General features: G+C 32.9%; 2 protein-coding genes across 4 annotated transcripts; both read right to left on the bottom strand.

The window, feature by feature from the left end:
- Positions 1-3,956: 3,956 nt before the first annotated feature.
- Positions 3,957-5,104, bottom strand: LOC139892725 (uncharacterized). The gene is made up of 2 exons (XM_071875846.1): positions 4,712-5,104; positions 3,957-4,605 (listed from the first exon to the last, which is right to left on the bottom strand). Exon 2 carries the CDS (start codon positions 4,601-4,603, stop codon positions 4,064-4,066), a length of 540 nt encoding a protein of 179 aa, XP_071731947.1. The 5' UTR covers positions 4,604-4,605; positions 4,712-5,104; the 3' UTR covers positions 3,957-4,063.
- Positions 5,105-8,578: 3,474 nt separating this feature from the next.
- LOC139892724 (uncharacterized) lies at positions 8,579-17,358 on the bottom strand. 3 transcript variants are annotated; one of them, XM_071875842.1, is made up of 10 exons: positions 16,968-17,358; positions 15,711-15,754; positions 15,357-15,489; positions 15,110-15,260; positions 13,982-14,430; positions 11,895-12,243; positions 11,111-11,366; positions 10,279-10,374; positions 9,445-9,918; positions 8,579-8,984 (listed from the first exon to the last, which is right to left on the bottom strand). In XM_071875842.1, the coding sequence occupies exons 1-10, from the start codon at positions 17,149-17,151 to the stop codon at positions 8,652-8,654; spliced, it is 2,469 nt and encodes an 822-aa protein (XP_071731943.1). In that variant the 5' UTR covers positions 17,152-17,358; the 3' UTR covers positions 8,579-8,651. The 3 variants fall into 3 exon arrangements, with proteins under 3 accessions (XP_071731943.1, XP_071731944.1, XP_071731946.1); XM_071875843.1 differs by having other exon boundaries at positions 10,279-10,371; XM_071875845.1 differs by having other exon boundaries at positions 15,110-15,254.
- Between the last annotated feature and the right edge of the window lie 1,256 nt (positions 17,359-18,614).

Raw genomic sequence — 18,614 nt, 5'->3', positions numbered from 1 at the left:
CTCAAATTGCTTAGAGATCAAGGTTTATGTGTTAGTGTTTGGCTAGGACTAGTTACTTTGTGAACAAGTAGGTTTCCTTTTCTTTTTGTGCTAGCCGAAATTATATACAATACATATTTATATTTTTTTTTTCGGGCATTTTACTATATTTATATATTATTATTATTATTATTATTATTATTATTATTATTATTATTATTATTATTATTATTATTATTATTATTATTATTATTATTAAAGTTACATTTATTTAAATAAGTTGTATTTATTTAATTTACATTATTGGTCCATATCCTTTATTAATTTAAATTTACTTCTAATTAGTTTTTAATTTAAAATTTGTCACCACTTAATATTATATATAGTTTATTTATTAATTTAATATTGGGGTTAGGGTTTAATATTCAATATTAAATGGGATTAGGGTTTCAAATAGTGTTAGGGTTTTAGTATTAATTACTCGAATAACAACCCTAATGATGATATACTCAATAAGACAATGAAACCCTATGGGCAACTTGGTAAATTCGGAAGGGAAAAGTGAGGGTTGTTATAATCGCCCCTGATTATTATAGCTTGGTAACCTAAGAATTAGGGAAATGGCCCCTAATTGACGCGAATCCTAAAGGTAGATCTATGGGTACTGACCATCCCCATCCGGGTTACGGATGCTTTAGTACTTCGAGGTTTATATATATACAGACGATACTTGTATATTACAGACTGAAAGTTCTGTTTATTTTCGGGATATTCATGACGCGCTTTATATGTTAAGGTCGGTTACCAAGCAAAGGTTATATATAGAGAGAATGATTTTTATACACAGGTTATGTGTATGTTATTTTGTACACGAGATATTTGTACGGTTATTAAAAATCGCAAGGCATCCTACGGGAGAGAAAAAGGATACGAACCTACTCTACCAAGCATTTATGAAAAATGATTTTGTACACGAGATATGTGTATTGTATTTAAATCTTTTGGTTTATCAAAATTACTGAATTTTATTGTTTATGATAAACTTATGAACTCACCAATCTTTTGGTTGACACTTTTAAAACATGTTTATTCTCAGGTATTAAAGAAATCTTCCGCTGTGCATTTGCTCATTTTAAAGATGTTACTTGGAGTCGTTCATGCATATTTCAAAAGACGTTGCATTCAAGTCGTTTGATTTCAAAAAGACTGTTATGACAGATTAGTCATTCATATTATGGGATCTATATATCATTTGTATCAAAAAGTTATATTTTGAAATGAGTTTGTCTTTTAAAAGAATGCAATGTTTGTTAAACGTATCATATAGAGGTCTGAACCTCGCAATGGGACCAGATGCTATTGTATTCGTCCAGGTGGATTTGGACGGGTCGTTTAATATTATGTGTCAAACATTATGTAGTGGTGAATGAGATATCTTACTTCAAAATGAGGTGGTTGATGCTGAAATTTAAGAGAATATGGAGTTGTTTGAGTCAGCTTTGCACCCGACTGAGTGGGGCTGTTTTTGACCTGTAATTCGTCAATTTATTTGGGTTTATCGACACACCATGTCTGAATAATTTCCAAAATTTCTTCACACACAGTTCCTATTTTGTGGATGTTATTGATGGTAACTAAATCACTCTGATGATTTATTTTGATGTAAAAATAAATACATGACCATTATCATCAATTGAAACACATAAAAATAAGAATAGAAAATTCCATAAACATACACTTTTATTCTCTGCATTTTTCAGGCAAGTCTTGACTCCGACTGTATGCAACTTTAGAGTACCCTCAGAAACAGGCTAGTACCGTGAGAAACATGCTTAAATCTGTTTTACCAATCAGCTGGGAATATGCAGGGTACTTAATCGATTGATGTGAAACGTAAGAGAAAATGACTAAAGAATTAAGAATAGAGATATGTACGAGGGACTTCGATCCTTAATTTTTTTTTTTAATTTAGAATTTATTTAATTAAAATTGAACTAATTTAAAATTAAACTAATTTAAAATTATAATGATATTATTTTAATTCATAAATTTGGACAGAACTTCAAATTCAATACTGAATCACTTCTCTATTATTTTTCCTTTAAAAGCATATAAAAGGAATCTGAAACTTTAAAAGTAAATTCAGATTGACGGATCAACATTGCAATCGCTTAGTCAAACTATATTATGAAAAGACAGTGATATAACAACAAATAATTAAACGTTACCATCATTCCAATATAAAGATTATTGATTTAATAATACATCAATAATTGGACTCGTGACATATAATACTCAATAAAATAAGTCCCCCAATTATTTGGTTCTTGTCTTAAGGTAGTTAACCTAATGACATAATAATAATACAAGTCAGTCGTCTATGAAAATAAATAAATATGGCAACTCGTCACTGACTTCGTGTCCACGTTTTTTTGGGTCGGCGGACTCTCCAATCAACTCCGATAATTTACATATGCTTAATAATTCGTGTAATATCTATACTACTCGTTGATATTTTCTCCTTAACTACTCCGTATGTTTTAGCGTGTATAACATTACAAAATACAATTTGTGATGTATGAAAAATGATCTATGTTTTAGCGTGTATAACATTATAAAAGACAACTAATGATAGACGTACAAAACGATGTAATATAAATCACGCCTCTTTCTAAATATCAAGTATTTGATTCGTTTGACAAATTATTCGTCTCAATAGAACATTTGTTTCGTTGATGCCTATAGTTTTGTTATTATACATTGTAACAATAAATAAACAAATAAAAATAAATAAATATATATTTATTAATAACGAACACTCATAAATAAACGATTTCACTTTTTAAAGAAAAACGTCATCAACAGGAATACATAAAAGAAGAGAAAAACGGGAAAGCTCGCAACTATCTAAATGAAATTATTTATAAACGAGCATCCCTAACAACCCGAAAGTCATAAAGACAAACTAACAAAACAAAACCGAATAAAGCACGGAAAAAAGAATTGCCAAACTAACAAACAAGACGAACCCGACCGCTCAACCTTGAGGTCCCGCGCTTTTCAAATTACCGTTAACCGTCTCTTTTAAGGAATTCTTCCGGGACAGATTTTCAATCTTGTATGATAACACATTGACGAGTCCATCACCCGGTTCCCTCTCGTTGGCCAAATGTGTCATCATTTCATCGAAAGTCGTAAAAGCCTGCACGAACATATTACCTCGCCCGTATGACGATGAACCACCTTCTTTATAAAAGTACTATATATACAATTTAATACTGTAATATCGACTGATAGAGATACATAAGTTGCTTCTTTCTATTTTCTAGTCATTTCATCTAGCATAAATCAACGAGTACTATACATGACAAATACACACACGTGAAGTTAATTTTAGTAGATGTTTTTTACCGGCATTTTATTGTCTTTTCTGTTTTTGTATTGTATATAGAAATAGCATCATACCTCACAATTTACCCGACCAACTATTTCTTAACAAATTTACGTACCTTAATATAGCAAATATAATATATGTTCGATTTTAGTAGTCGAACAAAGGCATCTTCATTTAAAAAAAAAAAAAAAGGCATCTTCATTTGTCCTACGTTATTGTCTTTTTATTATCACTTTTTTGTGATACTCACTACTTATAATTTATATGTAGCTTGCGGCTATAACTAGATAGAGATAGAGAATATATCTTGCAATAGCAAAATGTAAAATGTATGTACGTATGTTCAAAAAGCCAATTAGCAATTTTCTTCAAAAGTACATGCAAACGTTATAAAAGGAGCAATTTCAAACATGGTTCATTGTAAACTTACAATAATTATTTTTCATAACAAATAAATGTAACTTTTAGGGCTCTCATATTGAACTTAATTGTTAATTGTAGGTCTAAAATGAAATAAACGAAAGAAATAAAAAAAAATAAAGTCATAAACAACCTAATAGTAATAACAGAAAGATAATACTCGTAACATGAAAGACCTTGTTTTACTGATAATTTTTCATAAATTATGCAGTTTAAATAATTCCAGATCCTTTAAACATCATCATCAGCAAAATGATTAAAAAAAAACTACTAACATTTTTCAGTCATCAATTTCTGATCATCAGATTCATCCAATTCATTATCCGACGACTTCGATTCAACAGTTAGGGTTAAAGTCGGCATACAGCTCTCAGAACGCGCGAGTCCACCGATATCGCGATTTTTCATCGTAGGACTACTCGGCATCGATCTAAGCGATCTCGGTGAATCAACACATCTTCGTAGAATCTGTCGCATAGCAGCGATCAAATGCACCGCCGGATTCGGTGGTGGACCTGATGATCTGGAAGCTCTACAAAACGTCATGTGACGTGTCATAGCTTCTTCTGTACTTATCAATCTATCAGTACTTCTAACTATCTCATCCTTCACTGCTTCTCCACATAATCCGCAGATCCATTTGCCATGATATCGTTCTCGAATACGCTCCGTATACGCCGGCGTACACTCTTCCGTTAATCCGCAACACTCGCATTTCACAAATTCAACTTCCGTTGCCGGTACGGTTTGATTTGCAGGCGTGTCTGTTGCTGACATCATCATCGGATCACTCATCACCGTAGTAGACATTCCTATATAAAAATTGAACGATAAATCATTAGAAAAATTAAATTAAAATAAACATCAATCAAGCTTTTAATTCAAATCAAATGTAATCAATAAAATAGCTCAAATTACCACGAAAAAAGCAGAGCAAATTATATTTGCCAGAAATAAAGTTCTCTCTATATATATATAACCGATATATAGATATAGATAGATAAAGATTATGTATATATATAATAAATTCTTAATTATCTTTCTTTCTCCCAATCTCCTTCTTCAGCTTCTGATATTTTAGGAAACAAAAATAAAAACCTAAAATTCATTTCAGATAAAATCTTTTGAAAATTCGTTAATAAATATTGATAGTATAGTAATAGTAATAAAAGTTATAATTAAGAAAAGGAAAAATAATTTTAAAATTAATCTTAAATTGAAAATCAAGCTGAAATCTGGGCAATTTAGAGAGAGATGCAGAGTATATTGTGGGAAAAGGGAAGTAGGATAGGAGAGACAAATTTATTGTGGTTTATATGGAATGAAAAAACTGAAAATATATGCAATGATTAGAGGAGGAATCCATATATTGCACTAGCAAAATGGGTAATATAAAAAATCCACGTCATCAATTGTGCTGTTAATTATGCGTGTATAATGTAATTGTACAGTAGAAGATTTGTATTTGCCAGCTGGATGATATCGTCCAAAGGATGTGTACATTTTCTTCGTTTTCGGTTGATTTCCTTCCATATTGGCTACCTGATATGCAATAGTTTGTGGCCACGTGGAAGTGGGTAATGTGTGCATCTAATTATCCAGCTCAGCATGACAGCTATTTAATATTAATTTAGTCCATTTTTAGAGAAATTATTATTATTTTTTAATTAGAAAAATCCTTTAATATTTGAAGAGTGATGTCAATGAATGTCCGATCAATTGAATATTTATATGTTTCGATCAATTAAAATCGATATAAATAATCAAAATTAACGATACAAATGTTGTAAAAAATAGTGGATAATTTTTATTAAATTATGCTAAATTTATATATTGTAAAAGATACTTTTTAAGATTTCAATCTATAATAAGAATTTTTTTTGAATAAATAGTGTATAATTTTTAAAAATTACATTAAATTTATATTTGTTAAATATACTATAATGATTTCATTCATAATAGAAATATTTTTAGAAAATAGTGTATAGTTTTTGTTAAATTACATCAAATTTATATTTGTTAAAGATACTTTAATAATTTCATTTCATAATATGAATGTTTTAAAAAAAAATCGACAGATATTCATTAACTCACTTCATCCAGCGGATATAGATATAGATTGATGAAATATATTTAAAAGGATATGGATATTATTGATTTTTTTTAAAAGCAAGTTGTTGGTATTGAATACTCTCATTTGCCATGCACCCACGCGCTTTCGGGCAGGAAACCCGAACCGTATTACATGAATCCGAACCTTAAACCATCCCGAGGGGCAGGCGGTCGTACCTGGGTCCTGAATACGGGTCGGTAAAACCTTCTCCGGGGCAATCCGATTTTTAGGAAATAAATCCCACGGATATTTTTCAAGAGAGGGACTCGAACTTGAGACTTCCCCACCCCCATCCCAATGCACAAGCGCAAAGGTGTGATGACCCGGAAATTTCCGATCAAATTTAAACTTAATCTTTATATAGTTTCGACACGATAAGCAAAGTCTGTAATGTTGAGTCTCGAAAACTTTGGGACAGTTACATGAATGCATTTGCCCTTTTGATTATTCTCGACGATTCACGAACCTTTAATGTATATATATAAATGATTATATATTTAAATAATTATATATAATAAATTAAATACGTTACTGAACTATCATAAGATAACTTAAAATAACCAAAACTCGTTATGTGAATATGTAGAGTAATTGAATGTAAATGATTTCTAACATGAATTGCCAACGTTAGCAAAGGATTAAATGTATACCTTGAATTATATGTTTCAATATAAATAATTGATATATTTATCTAAGTAACAAAACTTAATATTTAAAACAATATTATATATATAATAGTTGAATATATATGTATGTATATATATATATATATATATATATATATATATATATATATATATATGTATATGTATATATATATGATTAAAATACAAAATTGATGATTATATGCATATTGTAATATATTAAATATTAAATGTATGTTATTATATATATTATAATTACTGTACATAATTAATAATGTGAAATATTAATTTATTAAATGTAATTATAAGTTAGAATAATAATGTTTCTAGTACTTTTACTATTACTATTAATATTAGTATTATTATTATTATTGTTACAATTAAAAGTTTATGATTATCAAAAATAAAGATGATAAATATAATTATGATTATAGTTCAATTTATTGACTGTCAATTGCAATTGCCATTAATTGTGTGTGTTGTTTTGAGTCCAAAATTCTTAACAACGAAATCATTCGTACCACAAAAACTTAAATTCAACACAAAAATCACCAACACATACACGATAACTAATTTGATTGAAGTAACAAAATTTTATCTCTAAATGTGGATAAGTGAACATATTTATGGTTTTTCTTATCATTTTTAGTGCTCTAGGTGAAATAATATTAGTATTCTCGTACGATTAGTGTTGATGTGTTTTACGTCATATAAATTTAGCGGGATTATCACCAAAAAATCCATTTTTTTGAACTTGTTTGCGTGAGAGCCCATAAAAAAAAAGTTTGACAATTTGCCCTCGCAAGGAGCAAGATGCCTCTTGCTCCCTTGCGCCTTGCGTCCTTGCGACCTTAGTCACACTTGAGAGCAAGGTGCCTCTTGCTCCCTTGCTCCCAGGTGGAAGCAAGGACGCAAGATGCCTCTTGCTCCCTTGCTTCCACCTGGGAGCAAGGTGCCTCTTGCTCCCTTGCTCCCAGGTGGAAGCAAGGAAGCAAATGCACCTTGCGTCCTTGCTTCCACCTGGGAGCAAGGGAGCAAGAGGCACCTTGCGTCCTTGCTTCCACCTGGGAGCAAGGGAGCAAGAGGCACCTTGCTTCCACCTGGGAGCAAGGGAGCAAGAGGCACCTTGCGTCCTTGCTTCCACCTGGGAGCAAGGGAGCAAGATGCACTTTGCTCCTTGCTCCTTGCTCTCAAGTGTGACTAAGGTCGCAAGGACGCAAGGCGCAAGGGAGCAAGAGGCATCTTGCTCCTTGCGAGGGCAAATTGTCAAACTTTTTTTTTTATGGGCTCTCACGCAAACAAGTTCAAGAAAATGGGCTTTTTGGTGATAATCCCTAAATTTAGCAAATTTTGTTTGTGTTAATTACTTGAAGAAGGTTTATGCATACTTATATCATCTTTGGATTTGTTTTGTACATAGATTTTTAAGCTTTTGTAAATTGTCAATGACCTCGTAATGTGAATAGATATTGTAAAGAAAGAAAACATAAGCTTAGGGGTACAAGCCGCGGCACTCCAATGACCATAACCGTTGAATGAGTCAGGTATAGTTCACACATAATATGAATTAAGTATCAAGTTCATACTAGACACTAAATTTAACTTACTTTATACAGTTTATAGACTCTTAAAAATCTGCCTTCAACATGAAATATGCTTAGTGAAAATGATTTAGACGTAACAAGATAAACTCCTTATACACCAGCTAGCTCTCTAATGTTTTACAAACAAATTTCAATGCACCAAAATCTACTATCACTATGGCATTCACCACGTAGTACTTTACTAAATGAGTACCTATTTTTCAACTGAACAAATGGTTTTAGTTTTTGTAGTCTATGTACATATATATTATAATACCATAAGTATATGATGATATGATTAAATGTCATCTTAAAGACACGAACCTTGAAGGGTTGAAACCAAGAACTAACAATAACTTTTCATTGACAGCGGCAACGCATTACGCATTGATAGGGAAGCTTTTAAGGTCCATTCTCATAAACAAAACAAAAAATTGAAAGGAAAAAAAAAAGAAAAAAACTTGTATAACTAATTTGATTTCATTCCCCATACAAAGAAAGGTGATATCATAAGTTATTCAAAAGTTTCCTGTCCAATTCAGTTGACTCAACTGAGGCTGCTGCTGCTGCTGCTGCTGATGATGATATCCAGCAACTTGGGTTCCTGGTGCGACTCCAACGTTCCCGCCCATGTTGGGGCCCATATGATGCGCTGTTAGTTGTGAAGGGTGATATAATCCAGAGAATTGCATATGAGAAGATTGTGCGGCAGCATTGAATGAGGTGGCATGGGCAGTGTGTGATGGCGCCATATATGCAGCATGAGGAGGTGTTTGTCCAGTAGCCATGTTGTAGTATGATGCTGCTGATTGCATCTCCCTTGGATTCATCCAATGTTCAGATGCCTCACCCTGCAACATCATCATTTATTACACAAAGTTATTAACTGCTAGGTCTATGTGATAGTAGACTTCAATACTACTTTTCAAAAGTCATTTAACAAATTTTTTTATAAACAGTTGCACAATGAAATATACTTAGATATGGCCAACGCTCTACGAGATACTGTGCGAAGTTTTTTCTATTTCAGAGTTTAACCATTTATATGGAGTATTGGAGTTTGGCCCTCTATTTTAAGAATGTTGATTTCACTTTTTTTCACAAACTGCAGTTTCCTTTTTACCCTTTTCTTGGCTACTTTGTTGACAGAAATTGTTTGTCAGCTAAGTTTTGATATACAAGTTATAAAAGGTGTTAATCAAGTAAATTCACGTCAAATAAACGGGAATGATGATGCAGTTTAACAAAAACATTATTATAACTGTATACATACATAAAAGTAAATTTGGAAAATTGTGGTGACTTATTTACCTGAGGGTTAGGAAGGTACACATTGCCAGCATCTTTATACTTGAGCCGAGAAGGATCATCTACAACTCCAGGTGTGTTTAGCGTGCATCCAGTTGGACTAGTAAAATTCCCGAACCCGTTAAGAGTGGGAGCCTGAAGAGATTTATATTGTGGTGGAATTGCGTATTTAGCGTTGACGTGTGGTGAGTTAGCTGCCCCAGGGAGCACAAGGTAAGTACTAGCGTTAGTGGGATGAAGATGATGAGAAGGATTGTTAGAAGAGTAGGTAGGCTGCTGCTGCATCATCATTGGTGGAACATAAACAGGAGGAGGAGTTATAAACTGACGATGATGATGATAAGGTATAAAATGCTGAAGATGATGATGATGATGAATTTGTGGGTACATTTGGGCCACTTGACCTTGCTGTTGTTGTTGTAACATCGCTATTGTACTTGCAGGGATGTTGTTACCCAAATGAGAATTAAAGGCGGCCTATAAATAAATAAATAAATAAATAGATAAATAAATAAATAAATAAATAAATAAATAAATAAGCAACATACGATTAGACAATTTGCTCACATCAAGTCAACAAAGTAAGATAACATCATGTACATAAACCATGTATGAAACTAGGGGTGTAGATAAGCCATTGACCCGTTAATAAACAAGTGAGCCTATTAATAATATGCATAGCATACTATATTTACTATATATACATATGAATAATAGGAAGAAAAAAAATAATGATAAATCTTAGTTTATTTATGTAACTGTTAAGAACTTTGATAGTCAATGTTGTATATATTCAACTATATGGAAAATAAACAATAAAAGTTGATAGAAATTCACCTCCTGAGGGATCGGTAGAACCTGACCCCTTAAAGATTCGTCAGTACGGGGTCTGAAATATGATATATCATATCCAGTCTGAGAGTCATAAGCCTGCTATTACACCAAAGCACCAAATCAGGACGGTTTCTAGGTTTATTTATGCAGACTCATGTTATTATATATTATTACTACAAGATATAAGATATATAAAGATAGGGTCATCAAGAGGGAAGCACTTTGTTGGAGAAGGGGGAAGTAAATTTATTATATTTATTTTTTGTTTTTTTTTCTTCTTAAATTCAAACATTAAGATCACATGAAAATACGAACATTAAAAAAAGACACTTTGTGATGAATGTTATTATTTTGACAGGGTAACACTCGAATAAATAAATGATAACATGCATCATGAGTAACATTTTATTTAGAGTTTTTTTTCATCGTATGTGAAGTTTTTTTTCAAAATTTAGCCCGATTTAGAGTTTAGTAACTTTAAACCGTTCGTAATAAAAATTCAATCTAAACCCTAATTTCTAAAGCCAAATTCGGAACCCTAATTTCTAAAACCTAATTTCCAAACCCCTGAAAAAAACTCTAATTAAAAATTTACTAATGATGCATGTTATCATTTATTTCTTCGAGCATTTTCCCGCCAAAATAATAACATTTATCAAAAGTGTTTTTTAAATGTTCATATTTTCATGTGATCTTAATGTTTGAAAATAAAAAATAAAAAAATAAAAAAAAATTTACTTATCCAAAAAAAGTGCTTCCCTCTTAATTACAGATTTTATAAAGCAGCAGTAATAAACTATGTTAATTAAGGGTCATATAAAAGTAATAAACTTACTGACAAGCTTGGTAACTCTGATGCATGTTGTGATGGGCTGCTGTGTCTAACAACACCGATATTATTTGTGTAGTCGTCTTCATTGTTTTGAGGACTTGAAGACGACTCTAATCTATCACTAGGTTGTTGTTGTTCGGACGATGTGCCTGACTCTTGTGAAATGGAACCAGAACTCTGAATATGTTCATCTACCCACTCAACTTGTTTGCTACGGGAAGGTTCATCACATGACGAGTCCGGAGAACTAACCGATAAACTGTCAGTCAATGATTAACATCAATTAATTACTATCCGCCAACTTTAATCACGTTATTATTTAACCATCAAGAAAACACATCATACATACAGCCAAGGTTGACAAAGACGTGAAACGGGGTCGAGACGGTGGGGACCTTAAAACGTCAAGACGGGTCGAGACGGACGTTGACTAACATTAGACTTTTATATATATAAATATATATACACATATTTTAAGCCTAAAAACCTTCGTTGAACAACTTGTACCTATAAACGCTATTATCGTTCATATAATACAAAAAAAAGTAACACAAAACTACTACGTCAATTTTGATCGGGTTGACCAGCTTTTGACCCATTTTAACCGAATTTTTGACTTTTGACCGGCATTAACCCGACCTTCCCGCATTTGGCCCGACTTTTTGACCGTTGACCGACTTATTACACAACGGAACGGAGTCGAGACGGGCTAGTCACCAAAACGTCGCAACGGACGCAACAGACGTCGTTTACAACAGCGCATACAGCAAGCAAGCAATAAACTAACCTTGTTAAAGGAGGTTCTGACTGCGACTCCTCAATATAACTAGCCTCCTCTTGATATCCAGAATTCTGAGGGACCTCAACCTCGATTCCTAAACTGCCGAAAGTGAGGCAACAACGATCAGTCTCAGAGACTCGAATGTGTGCTGCAATGATCACATTTTGATCCTCATGAGTAGTAGTAGTTGCAGGTGCCAATTTATCCTGCAACTGATTAGTTCCCTCGGTAACCAGTTCCTTAGAGTTGTTATTGTTAGCAGGAGTCGATGCAGGTTTTTTAGGCGATCCAATAACCCCCACTCCAGTAGCACTTGTTGGTTTCTTACTTGATTTCGGTTTCCACTCCTTGTTTCCTTTACATTTAGAAACAAAACATTCACATAAGATGCAGAGTCAAATTAAAACTACCAGTCTAACTGTTGTGTGGGAGTCGTATTGGACACAATATTGCACAAAAAAAAAATTCTGTAACTTGGGAAAGGAAACAATTAATAGCAAACATAATTTCCAAAACGGATGAAAAAAGGACAAGCAAGAATACAAGAATGCAGAACTAATTGCAAGAAAAATCTGATGTTTCAAAATAAAAAGCTAATAAGGTATTGCCCCTTCTCTACTGATTCCTACTATCTCACAAACATAAAACAAGTATACTTCAAATGAGATGTAAAACTCTAAAGATAAAAGCCTTCTATATTTTGAGAAGGATCGTATAGCATTTAAAATTAAATGTGAAAACTACACCTGGCAATCGGGTCGGGTCGGGTTTGGGTCCAAACAGGTCAAACCCAAATGGGTCAGATTTTTTTAACCGACCCAAACAGGTCAGACCCAAACGGGTTGGGTCGGGTTGGGATTGGGTCGAGACCCATATTTTTGCCTAAATTTTTTAAAATGAGATAAAAATCTTAAAATAAACATAAAAATAATTTTATACTGTACAGATTAAAAAAATTTTAGTAGTTAAAACTTGAATACACATTCCAAATCAGTCATCAACAAGTAATGATTCATTTATTCTCATAAAGCTATAAAGTTCAAATAATGTCCATTGTATGATAATAGTGATAATAATCAGACTATCGCTAAAATCTGATTAAATTATTCAACTCAGACATAGAGCAAATACCATGTCATACTCTTAAAAGATTAGTTAGATATTCTTAAACAAAGTATGTACAAAACATCTTATGAGCTATTTGAACAATAAATGAGAATTCATACAAAAAGTCTAACATTGGTTCGACACTATGACTCACCAAAACGTCAATTCAGGAGCTATGTTCAATCCCGTTTTTAGAAAATGGCACCACCCAATAGTTCCCAAAATACCCACCACTATGATCACCAGTTCACCACCAGGTGATTATATAGAACCCTGATTTCAATTTATTTTTTTTAAAAATTGAGGCAAAACAAATAGGTGACAAAACCCTTAGTTTCAAATTAAAAGCGCACCTGATCGTCGCTTCAATTTCACGATTTGATTGTTTCACCCTTGCTTCAATTTCTCATTCGTATTAAGTTTTCAATTTTGTGTTTTTGAGCGAACGATGTGTATGTGTTGAGTGTACATAGTCGTATAATTGAGCGTATAAACTTTGTTCGACCTATTTTGGACCCAAACGGGTTTGGAAGGTATTGGGCTTTTTAAAAGTATTGGACCCAAACAGGTTTGTTGTAGTAGAATAGAAATGACCCAACGGGTTTGGGAAGGACCCAATGGACCTATTTTTAGGGATATGGGTTTGGATTGCCAGGCCTAGTGAAAACTGATAAATATTTTAACTAAGAACTGATTCCTCTTCACAGAATTAGTTTACCAAAATAGAAAAAAAAAAAAAAATTATATAGTAAACTTTCATTTTGCTGTTTAAAATAATGAAAGTAAATAAACAAAGAAGAACCTATACCCCATAAAAAGACAGGAATCATGATCCTTAGTAAAATTTCCACGCCCCGTTCCTACATACCAAACACTTAACAATTTTTTAAGACCTAAAACAGAAGCATATGCTCGGAAAGAAACAACTTCAGTAAGTAATTCAAATTGAAGAACACGTTTAAAAAAATGTTTAAAATTGTTCATACCTTTCTGATGATTCACAGGGTGTTGATGCGGCCGGCTATTATGCTGATTACCATTAATGTTATTCAACAACTTTGCAGCAGGCACTGATTCTGAAACATTCAGTTCCGATTTTGATACAAAAGCACCCTGAAACGATGACATCTTAGCCGTATTTTCAGATGTATAACGCCGAACACCGACTGTCCCAACTTCACGTTTTATGGTGCCAACGTTTGCAGATGGTCTAGATGCCAGGGAAGGTATATGAACGGGGTCTGAAGAAGATGAATATACTCCAACTACTGCAACTGAACTGTTTGGTGATGTAACCGAATCATGAGTTTTTGTTGCATTCACAGGTGGAGTAATGGTTGATCTCTTACCACTTAAACTAACACCCTTTACTTGTTTGGAGAGTGAATCAACCGGAAGATTCATCGGTTTTTGATTTTTGGAAGTCTCAACTGAACTGCACAGGACCATTGAACAGACAAGATAGTTAAAAACTGATCTTCGAGAATCTCGGATTTGAGCACTAAAAAGTGTACTATTTTAGTGTAAAATACATTTATGAAATGCTCACTTTGAAAAAATGTATGATCTAATGTGTGCCCTAAAGTTTTTACACTATATCTTTCAATAAACTTGAATACATGAAAATAAATAATTCAGCTCAGTTTATATTTACCGAAAATTTTTATATAATTACACATTTCACACAATGAACAGAAAGTATAACAACTCTAAGGGTTAAGATGAAACACTAAATTTTTGTGTAATGAAAAGTGTTGCGCTGATTTTAACGTAATTTGATTATTACTATTCATCACACTATAAAACGGTATGAAAATTTAGTGTAAACAGTATGAAGTTGGTGAAAAACGAGGATATATAAGGTGTGTTTGGTTGGTGGGTTATAGTTATAGGAATGATAGAAAACTAGTTTGTTTGGTATGGACATAACATTAAGAATGACACAATAGCATATATGAAACCCATGTAAAAGGGTGGTTTGAAAAGTGGGAATGAAAGTCATTTCAATAGTCATTCCATGCAACCAACCAAGTACCCCCTTAGTTCTAACATTGACTATTTGTGAAGCTCTTTTGTATGAACACGTTTATTAAACAAAATTTCAACACAATTACCTCTTTGCGGACACATTTGAAATCGGTGGCTCTTTTGTGGACACAACTTCTGAGTTTTTAGCAGAAGGTTTGATAACTCTATTATCATATTGATTGATTCTGTTGTCCCTCACAACACGAAACTGTCTAAACTGTCTGGTCACTCCTGCATCTAACAAATTTTCGACAATGAATACGACAGCGATAAAAATCGTTTAGATGATACAAGTGACTGAGTAATAAAAAATGTGTAAACCAACTACATTACCATGTGCATTATTCCTAACAATATTTGTCCTTCGCGGATTACGATCTAAATATGTGTTGGACTTCATCGCTTGAACTGGCTGTTCAGTTGGTTTTATCGGTTTGACAGGCACAGGAGTCTTTGAAGGTATAACCTGAAATAATGCAAGTATCAAAAAATACTCAAGTTCTTTAACCGCAGTTAAGCAACAGAAATTTGTGACACTAATCGAGGTCATTATTTCAGAAACGTATGTGAAATAAATGTCTCGACATGAACACTGTTACTAAAAAAGGGTGAAACTTTACAATAAAGACATGTAAAACGGCATGTTAAAGAAAGCATACATGAATTTAAAAGGGTACGATAACAAACCTCCTTCTTCTTGTCTCTTTTTCTCCTAACTTCATGAAAAGGATCTGTTAAGCGGAAATAATCAGATATAACTACAGAAATTATAAGTAATTGCACAGCAATTCAAGAGCCAAGATAGCTCTGTATGTTCACTTTTAAAGTTTTGAGGACAACAGTGTACAATAGATACGATAATATAAAATTTAATACAAGAGCACAGTGAACTAGTCAGAGAGCCAGCACCCCAAATACATGTACAGATGTACTCACGGTACGCAGTTGAAAATAAGTAACTACAACCAAGTAATGTGAGGCTTAAAGGCATTTATTAAGTTCGCAAAGAATAAGAATAAAAGCAAAGAAGTACTCTTCATGAGTTATCAAGATTATCATCTCAAAGACATGCATACGTCATATAGAATCAAATCACAAAACTATTGGCAACATAGTTCCCATTACACATTTACATGAAGCATAATTGACTTAAGCGACATTTCGAATAAGAATGGCCAAAGACAGTGGCGAGGCGATTCCAGGATTAAAATTCAATGGGGTCCTGAATTTTTTTTTCAGTACTAATTATATTAGAATGCTATTTTAGTGATAGTTTACCTTCAAAAAAGTTTTAAATTCGACAAATATATGGGGTCCAAGTAGTACGAGTATAATTTAGTGGTGTCCTTTATAATTTAAAAGAAATACTATAGATTTGAAAAATATATGGGGTCATACATTCAAATTTAGTGGTGTCCTATACAATTTACAGGGTATTTTCTACTAAAAGTTTCAAACTAACGATGTCCCGTGAACCCACGGGTCTCTACTTAAATTAGCCAGTGGCTAAAGATAAGCATAAAAAACTGTTCAGTGATAACAGACTTATTGTAGCTTCATTTATCAATAGTTCTAGCTAGCATGAGTACAAAACAGACCAAAGGTTACACAATTATTAGCAGTAATGAGATGAATTTATAGTCAGTATGGTCTTGTCATTGCTCTAATCCACACTAATAGCCCTTCATTTAAAGAGTATGAACATACACAGTAATAAAAGAAATTAAAATTATAATTATAATTTCTGACTTGGAAGCTAAGTCAAAATCTAAACAGAAATAGCTTTCATAATTTCTACTTCTTCAATAACAAAAAAGTTGCAGCCCCTTTAATACTATAAACCCTAAATTCATTCCAACAATGTCAAAAACAAATAATAATAGCAATTTAATTAAAAAGTCTGAACAATGAAGCATAAAGGAAGAAACTTTATTGCAAAAGAACCTTGATTTAGCAGTTTCTGAGTAGTTTCATTAGGATCCATGTTGGTTTCTTTAAGGGTTGCATAAATATCAGCATCAGAATGATTACCAACAATTTCTTTAATCGATTGAATGGTTTTACGAACACCAGCAGATAAATTATGCGTTGTGTTGTTACCCCCTTCAATTCGAGAACCAGAGACCATCTCCTTGATAATACGGATTCAAATCCCACAAAATAAAATTGAAAACAACAACGGAATGTGTTCGATTATAAGAATATTATATATATCATAGATTTTAATTATTTATAAAATTAAATGAATTAATCAAAAGGGGGTTGAAACTGTTTATATGTAATGAGAAGAACAGAGAACGGCAGAGTTTGAGGAACGAGGGTTTTGTGAAGGGAAGAGAATGGGGGGTGGGTTCTGTTTTGCGCTATTTTTTTAATTTTTTCTATTTTCAATATTAAGGTTAAATATTTAATCAAACAAAGTTGTATTATTGGTCCCTCAACTTTTTATCAAACAATATTGGTTACTTTTTTTTTTAACATTCATTTAGATTTATCAAACAGATGACCCTGAAATTAACTCCCGTTAGATTTATCCCGTTAAATTCTTGACTTTGACAGATATTAGTCAAGTTCCGTTAAGTGACTTCATATATGACGTGCATGAATGTATTTTTGTCATTTTAATATCATGTTTTCCTAAATTCAACCATCATAATCTTCAATGTAAAACTAAGAATCCTCCGCGATTTTATTAGATCAAAAATCAAAAATCGCCTAATCCTATTCTCAGGTCTTCACTTCAAGTACAAATTATTATTTTCATCTCATCATTAAATACACACAATTCATAAAACAAAAACCACCATAAAACAAATCTGAGATTCAACTTATTTTTCTTTACATCTTCATAGATCTCTATTTATTCCATATCTACAAACTATACAAACTAAGACACTAAAACTCAAATAAGAAACCAAAATATCTTCATCTGTACACTATTTCATCAAATCACCACCAAACTTCACCATCGTATATTCATCATGATCATCATCTATCATCTTCAACCTCGCAAAAATTTCTTTAAATCGAAAATCAAAAACAAATATGATAGATCTTAATGATACCGCAACCCGCATGCGCAATATATACGTATGCGGGCACTCGCTAGCATGCGTATGCGGTATGCGGCATGCGGATTCGTATCGAATGCCTTTGTTCCCGGTACGGCGGTTACTTGGTCCTCAAGCAAGTATCTTTTCCATAATTATATCCGTGATTCGGGGGAGTTGGTTATGGAAGGGATTACCATTATCTCGGATGGTTCTAGAATTAGGGTTTGCCTATATATACGAACCCTAATTATCATTCTAACCATGACAATCACGTTACGTAACCAACACCTACTGCACAATAAGCTATCATCGTACATCTTTCCAAGGTTTACAGGTTAGTCTCTTATTTGCTAGCACCTACAACCTTGCTTGGGGCCTTTTGATCAACGACCGTTATTGAAGGTGGACTTAATCACTTGGCCACCCCGCCGACATCATCATGTCGGCCAGGGTTATTCACGGTAGCCGGACCGGAGATCCTTGTTCTAAGATCCTTAAACCCCCCTTTTTTTACGTATTGAACAGGCATATTGACCCT

The sequence above is a fragment of the Rutidosis leptorrhynchoides genome, chromosome 2 (assembly GCF_046630445.1).
Source record: "Rutidosis leptorrhynchoides isolate AG116_Rl617_1_P2 chromosome 2, CSIRO_AGI_Rlap_v1, whole genome shotgun sequence".
In the NCBI taxonomy this organism is placed as follows: domain Eukaryota; kingdom Viridiplantae; phylum Streptophyta; class Magnoliopsida; order Asterales; family Asteraceae; genus Rutidosis; species Rutidosis leptorrhynchoides.
This window is presented reverse-complemented; position numbering and strand designations above follow the sequence as displayed.

What these genes read in the sequence shown, in the direction of transcription:
- LOC139892725 (XM_071875846.1), bottom strand. Translation starts at nt 4,603, where the DNA reads ATGTCTACTACGGTGATGAGTGATCCGATGATGATGTCAGCAACAGAC.
- LOC139892724 (XM_071875842.1), bottom strand. Translation starts at nt 17,151, where the DNA reads ATGGTCTCTGGTTCTCGAATTGAAGGGGGTAACAACACAACGCATAAT. An exon ending in TGTTAGGAATAATGCACATG is followed by an intron (nt 15,261 to 15,356) that starts GTAATGTAGTTG and finishes AAAATTTGTTAG; the next exon opens with ATGCAGGAGTGACCAGACAG. An exon ending in TTCTACCGATCCCTCAGGAG is followed by an intron (nt 9,919 to 10,278) that starts GTGAATTTCTAT and finishes ATTTATTTATAG; the next exon opens with GCCGCCTTTAATTCTCATTT.